This window comes from Plectropomus leopardus, chromosome 2 (assembly GCF_008729295.1).
Source record: "Plectropomus leopardus isolate mb chromosome 2, YSFRI_Pleo_2.0, whole genome shotgun sequence".
In the NCBI taxonomy this organism is placed as follows: domain Eukaryota; kingdom Metazoa; phylum Chordata; class Actinopteri; order Perciformes; family Serranidae; genus Plectropomus; species Plectropomus leopardus.
Window position 1 is genome coordinate 12,102,564 of NC_056464.1, and position 7,935 is coordinate 12,110,498.

Here is a 7,935-nt window from a genome sequence, read left to right on the forward strand (position 1 = left end):
TCAGCCGGAAAAAAGTCATTTAGATGTAACCTCTGAAACTAGTTGCTGCTGCACATCTCACAGTGTGTATAGGTTCTAGCTAATTGTATCAGAAAACACTCCTTGACCTCTCAAGTAAAACAAGTCAATTACCCAATAAAACAGCACAGCCTTGTCGATGCCATTTTACTCTTAAGTCACCCACCAAGTGTGATTCCAGTGACATATAAAACTTAAACAGCACTTTTGTCCTATTTAATCTGCAGTGTAAATGGGAAGGCTGTTCCTACCTTGATAAGGCGATCCATGTCAGCTTCCACGTTAGCGATTGTCATTCTCTGCATGACAATGTCCATGATGCGACGCTCAAGTGCCTGCCACTTCTGACGGGCAGACTTGGAGAAGCTGCTGGCTCTACCCGCCGCTCCAACACTGCCCAGGCCTGCTGGCTTACGCTGCAACTTCTTCCTACTGCTGAGGAGAGATAAAGAAGAAGAGGATGGGGAGAGGAGAGGAGAGGAGAGGAGAGGAGAGGAGAGGAGAGGAGGAACATGAAAGTTGACAGATACAACAGAATAGGAGTGAGAGTACAGAGATAAATGGACTGTCCTCAACTGACCTTAAATTCAGGTCTAAAAATATCAAATAAGCATCCCTATTGATAAGGTAGAAACTAATCAATAAATCATTAAATTATCTCCACTGAAACTTGTTATAAATATACAAACAGTGATAGATTCAACTTTTTACGAACCTAAATTAAATATGCATTAACACTGTTGCTTAGGGGAAAATGGAAAGTTGTAAACATAATATTTAAGTTGATATGGTGGACTTGCTGGCAAACAGTTGCTTATTAACACATCCAGCAGTTACTGAGCAACATTATCATTCATTTGGAGTCATTATGGTTCCACCAGAGGGAAATCTGTGGCTGTTAAGCTGCTAAATGCTTCGCAGCTAACTGTATTTGTCTGATGTTTGGTGCTTGGTAAGTAGTACAGTCCGTTCTTAAAGCTTTTTCTCTGTAAACAGCTGCCTACAACAGCTGCAGTTGTGGTACAGAAACCTAAACGAGCTAAAACTTGCTATAAAACTCCATAAAGCAGAGAGGAGATGCAGATTCAGGTAATAGATTCAGCTCATATATTACTTTGCTATTATAAAAATTTTAATTAGAGCCGCTTGAATGACCGTGTAAAGGAACTGAATTGAAATTCAAACACATTTATGCTCTCTTCAAAGCCAGACTCAATTGACAAAAACATTAACCATACCTCGCTGAACATGAATGCTGCTGGTCTAAAACTGCCTCAATCAATAGTTGATTTTGTTTGTTGTGTGACTTTGGTGTCTTAAAGGTTTAGTTTGAGGTCACCAAAGTCATACAATGATACAAAGCTAAATGATCAAGGCAGTGGTAGACCAGCAGCTCCGGTGTTCAGTGAGGTGAAATTACTGTTTTGTTTTTGGAATCTGGTTTTGAGAGAACATTGATAAGTTCAACTTTCAATTCAGCCCCATTTTGGAAAGGGCTATATGTTTACAAAGTGCTGAGTATATGACCACATAAATGAGACTTGCGTTATACTGCACGAGTGGTGTGAGAGGTTGTAAACGGATGTTTTCACAGAGTTTTGCTGTTGTTAAACTCTGGCCCCCTATGACTTCAGTTCATCAAGAATTCTCTTAGCTTTTGGATTCTTCATTCACATTAGAGGCATGTGAGAAAAACAGATTTTCTTCACAAATTAAACATCACAGGCAGTGAGTCATTGATATAAAAATGGTCATTTGTGGGGTTAAGTATTCCTTTAACTCTTGCACATTTTAAGCAAATGTTATGCATAGACTACATCAACCCATCTTACCCAATGACCCTGGTTCCATCCATGCTCCCTTCACTCTCTGCCAGGTATCCGAACACATTGTTTTTGTTGTTCCACTGCCTCACCAGCCCGCTCACAGTCCGCCCAGTCTCTGGTTCAGAGCTGCTTGCTGTAGTACTGGCTGATAATTCAGCTCCAGAGTCTGTAACTGGGGGGGTCTGGTTCCAGCGGGCAACACGCCCAGCCACGCGGTCTGACATGGGCTTGGTGAGGCGGCGCAGGGCGGTGACCTCCTGGGTCTTCCTGCGCAACACCAGCTCCTGCTGCCGCTTCTGAGACTCCAGCGCACGAATCTGGTACTGATGGACAGCAGGGAGGCAAACAGTTTGTTAATCCGTCTTCATCTACATTTTTCAATGAAATGCTCTTCAAACGTTAAGATTCCTGAGCCGACTGCATTTTGAACAACAGGCTTACAAAGTGTTGATCATGAGAGGATTTTAAAACTTGAGACGAAACCCTAACTAAAAGGATTAGAAATGAGGCCCACAGTGTGACGGTGTAAATGTTTCCATGCTCATTAATAAGCCCACTCCTCCAGGGAAAACAAATAAAGATGGAAATTAATACATTTAGGGTATGTGCTAATCTTAAAAACATAAAAGCTATCCCAACAGTCTGTGTGCAATGTGTACGTGATGATACATAATTCAGGGTTTTAAAGTGCCAGGCTGACAAACAGATGGAGAGCCTCAATGCAGGCCATATACACCAACTCATCAGTATGAAGCATTCTTTAAATACAGTAGGTAAATTAGCATTTGGAGTATGCAGACAACAGCTGTAACATAGATTAAACAGGCTCTTATATAACATTGTTCATACTGTCTCACCTAGCTCCCAATAGTTGTATTTCTGCGTGTAACATTAGAGGGAGCTGCAGCATCAGAGCAGATATGTAAATGTGTGTGCTAAATGTTTCTTATGCAAGTTTCTAATATCTGTCCTGAACACACATGACCAGATGCAGTCTGACCTCTTGACGGCGCTGCTCCTTCTTAAGCTGGGCGATCTCACGGTTCCTCTTCGCCTCCACCATCCTCCTCCTCTGCTGCTCCTCCTTCATTTGCTTCATCAGCGTAACCTGGAAACAGCAGAGAAGTCAGGCTTCCTAAACTGCATAAGTCAAACACACTTGTTAATTGGTGCTCCCGCTCTTCTTTCTCTTACCTTGGCTTTCTTCATCTCGTTGACTTCTGTCTGGAGTTTCTTCAGCTCCCGCTCGTACCTCCCCTGGTTTTTGAGGAGACGCGCATGCTCTTTCTGTGCAGCTTGTAGTTTCAGCAGGTCTCGGTTCATCTCCTTAAGACGTTTCTCGTAGTCCTGCTTGATCCGGTTGGCCGTCTCCTCCGTGTAGTTCTCCATGGACACTGTGCAGCCACGTAATAATGTTACCAATCTGCCTTTAATGAGACTTTCTACTTTTCTACTGATAGACTTAGAACTTGTTTTTCGACTACCAAAACACATGTCGACTACATATCCCATGATGCATGAACTCACTAAGATTCTGCAGTACACGATCTCTCTCCAGCTGAGTGTCACGGATCTTGTTCTGCAGCAGAATGAGCTTCTCCTCGTACTGCAGCTTCAGCATTAGCAGCCTCCGCTGGCTGTTCTCCAGCTCGTCGATCAGCTTCTGTTTGATCTCGATCTCACAGGTCAGATCGGCCAGATCCGCCTGAAAGTTTGCTGCAGGTTGGAGGTGAAAGGTCAGATACAGTGGAAATAAGAGCTTGAAGAGGAGTTAATATGACTTTTTTTTTTAACATAAAAAAAATAGCAGGAAATGTCATAAACAAGCTGCCAAACCCCAAACGAAAGGCTAGATTCACTGCCTCTTTTTTATTCTGATTGTGATAAAAACTAAACCTTAGGCATTGGTTGCTTCGTGCTTCTTTGCTTCTTTGTGCTTCTTTTAGAAACCATCCATAACACTGCACATTCCTACTGCCTTTACTGTCAGCCAGCAGGCAAACTACAACATGTTCTTTAAGGTATACTATGCAGGATTTTCGGTCGCTGTCTGTTAACATGCTCACCAGCGAAAGTGGAAGTAAAAGCCGACCGCAAATTGTCTCTCATTTGCTGTTTCACCTTGCTATATCTGCAGGGGTGTTTTTCTGCGTTGTGTTACTCGGATGCCTGCTGCTTATGGTCTGGCACCTGGTCACTATGTTTTATGAAGCCCCGACCTCACCTCAGCACTGTAGGGGTTAACGCCCATGAACAGCACAGAAAAAAAAGAACAGAAAATACAGGCAGAGGGGCATTTTTTTTCTTCTGGATGAGAAAGTACAGTGTTTTTAGGAAAATCCTGCATTGTATGTCTTTAAAGAAAAAGAAGGTTGTACAAAATTTCATGGCAATCCACTCATCCACTTAATTGTTGCTGAGATAGCGACCGACCGACCAACAGCATTAAAGCCAATGGCTAAAATCAGGGAACAAAAGGGGGCAGAAGTTTGGTCATTCTGTAACAGCAGCTGTCAGAAACACACCTTTCTCATCAGAGTCCGAGTCTGAATCCACCAGGCTCTCGTCACTGTCAAACCCGTCCTCCTCCTCCCTGCCCTCCTCTTCGTCCTCCCCCTCATCTTCATCACAGCCGCTCTCCTCTTGGAGTGGAGACATGATGTCCTACACGCAGAAACACACATCACACTTTGTACTGTTTGCTTTTTAAACTCACGAGAATGCCAACACGTGTATCTTACCTCGGTGTAATTGTCGTCTGAATCGATCTCTCCGTTCTGTCCGTTTTCACCACTCTGCCCGTTCTCTCCGTTCTCGTGAGTGTGTAACTTCACTCGTTTCTTCAGACCTTTCTCCAACTCGGGACTACAGGAGGAAAAAAGCACGATTGTTGAGAGAAATACTCGAATGACGTCACGTATAAAAATGTTTTGTATCATCACATTATTGTGGCAGATAGTCTATCCAATTCAACTACAGGGTTGAAACAAGTGTTTTTTTGACCATTACCATTTATTACAAACACTCTTTCATGTAAGTGAGATGTCAAACACTCTTAACAACCACCATTAAAGCTTTGGGAGTGCTGCCAAGTGATGTACTCACGGCAAAATCAGACCTCAGAAGTCATTAGCGAAGTCCTCTCAGCTCATCTCCCCCTCATCTTGCCCTTTTAGCTCTTAGCGTTTTATTACCAATTTTGTTCACCCCTTTGCTGCCTCTTTTACAACCACTGCGCTTCTCACCCGTCCCATCTCTAAATTCCCGTCTACCTCCATCTCTGTCCCATTAAACCTCAATTAGCCTGTTAGGCTGTGTACTCTCCTCTCTCATGACCCACTGGCCGACTGAATTAGACCTTTTTGTGTCCAAGCCAGCGTTACAACTCAGCACTGGCTGCATCCCAATTCTATTCAGGAGCTGGCTGTCCCAAAGCACTAATCGACTTGTGATGCAGCTCTTAAGCTGGTGGCGAGAAGCAATGATGGGGGTAAAGTACATGGGCATAAACAGTAATGTAGTCATCATGCTCGCTTAGCTTTTAAAACATGCACAGGTTCACTGACAAGAGCTTTGAGGGATGTTTGAGAAATTAAATTTCCATCACGCTGAGATGTTTGGAGATATGAGGACAGAGGAGCTTCCTGGAACGCTGTGGACTTTTCTGGATCCAAGTTTTTTTTGAATGAACATGCACATATGTGTCCCTCTCTCCTCACCTCATTCTCCTCTGCCTTCTCTCCTTCTTCTTCAGCCTCTCAATGTCCATCTTGGCTCGGCGTAACACGTCCGTCATCTCAGCCTCCATGGACATGGGAGCAGGAGAGGAACCAGGTGGGTGGCCGGGGGCGGGACTGAGAGAGGAGGGAGGGAAAGGGGAACGCGAGGAAAACCTGGCCACCTGACGTCTTAGGGACTCGTTCATGGCCTCGCTCTCAAGGAGCTTGGTTCTGACAGAGGAAGAGAGGGGGAGAAAAAGACAAAATCACACATCCATCATTTGTGCTTGGCTCTTGATGAGTGTAGGAGCCTAAATGCAGTCATATTGGACTAAAAATGATATCATTGTTTCAGTTCATGTAGTAAAAACAATTAGTATTAATTTGTTTTAAAGGTATTCAAAATAATATTTACAGTATTTACAGGTGACTGCATTTTGTTTTATGTTTAAATTAAAGACCTATTTTGGACACCATATTGAAATTAACATGTATAAAAGAATGAGGTCAATCATAACTGTTTTGTTTGGAGCAGTTTACATTGGGTTTTTTGGGGTTTTTTTTCCACCTTTTGTGAGCTCACAGACGAGATATTGTAAGACAGTCAGAGTGGAGAGTGGAGCAAAAACAGTTTTTGACTTAAAAGTAGGGTTCAGATGAATGAGGCATAAGCTGGATGCTCTAACCACTCTCGTTTCCACTTGAAATAAAGCCATCTAAATCACCTGCAAAGTTGAGGTAAACAGTCAACTTTAGTGAGTGTATCGGTGGATTATTTGGTTTGATTATTTCAGTGTGTATAATGCTACAAGTCATGGCAAATAAAGGTTTTAAGTCTTACCTAAGTTCTTCAACCTCTCGGATGTAGTTCTGGATTAAAGCACCGATCTCCTGATTGCCCTCGCCTTCAGGTCAGAGAAAGAGGGAGACTGAGGTCACAATGAGCAATAAGAATGGATCAAAGTAGGATTTAAGACTCAAAAAACAGAGTCCATGTGGTGTTTAAACATTCAAAGTAGTAATATATCTGTCTCACGTACTTGACTTGGTCAGCAGAGTGCTGACCTCATTGGCCAGCAGATGAGTGACGCGTGTGTTGAGGTGGTCAATGGTCTCCTGCATGGCCTTAACTCTAAGGCGCAGTGTGTCGTTTTCTCTCTGCAGCATGGCATTCTCCTGATACAGGTCGCTGTAGCCCTCTGAACCATCCTCATCGGCCACACGCTTCCCCTGCACGGAGAATCAGTCAGTACGAATATCAATGACCCTCAGCACAACAAGTATATTAGGGGAAAAAAGTCAATATTAGGACCAAAAGACAGAAAAAAACAAAACAGATTCTAGATCAGCACTCTTGCACACACTCAATGCTGCAGTCCAACCAAACACAGCACCATTGTTTAAAACGAGCTGCTCCATCTGTGGCTCTTGAAGCAGCCATTGTCATATTCTGAACGATTAACGCTGAAAAAATCCTGTTGTTTCAGCCTCCAAACAGAGTCACTATTTAATCCAGTCACAGCCCGCAGACATCATTACCTCCACAAATCCAACACTCCATTACTCCCAGACTCTAGTCACATCACATCCCTTATTACCACATCGAGGTCAGCTCGCAGTCCCTCGACATAGTCACGCATTCACTTTCCTTCTAGTAACCGTGGTAACCCCCTTAATCGCATAACAGACTGACAACCCTGCTAAATGATTGCCTGCTTCTTGTCGCCCCGGAGGTCAAAGCCGATGAAAAGTGGAGACTCCTTGCAGACTTTCTTTGAATTTTCAGGCTCTTTCTTGTCGCATGTTCTCGAATCATTCTCCGATTTGAGAAAAAAATCGGATTTGTGACGTAATACAATACTGCATTATGGTTCATATTAGGCAACCATGTTACACACAGAACGTGGTCTGCAGTGAGTAAGTTATCACTGAATAAAAATAAAACAAAATTTATGGGGTTTGGTGGTATGAGGGCTAATTGTTACATAAAACTGAATTCAAATGGTGCTGAAATTGAAAAAGCGTAAAAAACAAAGTTTCTGCAAGTGATTATAGATCAAACTCTGTTGGAAACCACACCCAGATTATATTAAATGAAAATTGTCTAGATCTGTTGCTATTCTTTATAAGATAAGGGAGCTGTTGGGTAAGAAATGTCAGTATAAATTATACTGTACATTTGTAATGCCTTTTTGGGGAAAATTTGGGGAAATGCATGTACAACAAATATAGACCCTATAATGAAACTACAGAAAAGAACTCATAAAACATAAAGATGGCTTTGATGAATCTCCTAATACATTTTTTTGTAGGATCCTACATCTTAAAATTTGTAGACATTGAGTATTTCAAAACATTGGAAATACGTTTTC

At 42.6% G+C, this 7,935-nt stretch overlaps 1 protein-coding gene across 2 annotated transcripts in view; it reads right to left on the reverse strand.

Moving 5' to 3' along the window:
• The window catches only part of kif21b (kinesin family member 21B), an 82,938-nt gene that overhangs the window by 37,233 nt on the left and 37,770 nt on the right, over positions 1-7,935 (reverse strand). For both annotated transcript variants that reach the window (XM_042501069.1, XM_042501059.1), the window contains exons 9-18: positions 6,604-6,793; positions 6,405-6,468; positions 5,564-5,794; positions 4,586-4,709; positions 4,370-4,508; positions 3,372-3,560; positions 3,039-3,238; positions 2,845-2,952; positions 1,851-2,167; positions 270-453 (exon numbers count right to left, since the gene is read on the reverse strand). In XM_042501069.1, the coding sequence (XP_042357003.1) occupies positions 270-453; positions 1,851-2,167; positions 2,845-2,952; positions 3,039-3,238; positions 3,372-3,560; positions 4,370-4,508; positions 4,586-4,709; positions 5,564-5,794; positions 6,405-6,468; positions 6,604-6,793 (1,746 nt within the window). The remainder of the gene's footprint in view (positions 1-269; positions 454-1,850; positions 2,168-2,844; positions 2,953-3,038; positions 3,239-3,371; positions 3,561-4,369; positions 4,509-4,585; positions 4,710-5,563; positions 5,795-6,404; positions 6,469-6,603; positions 6,794-7,935) is intronic.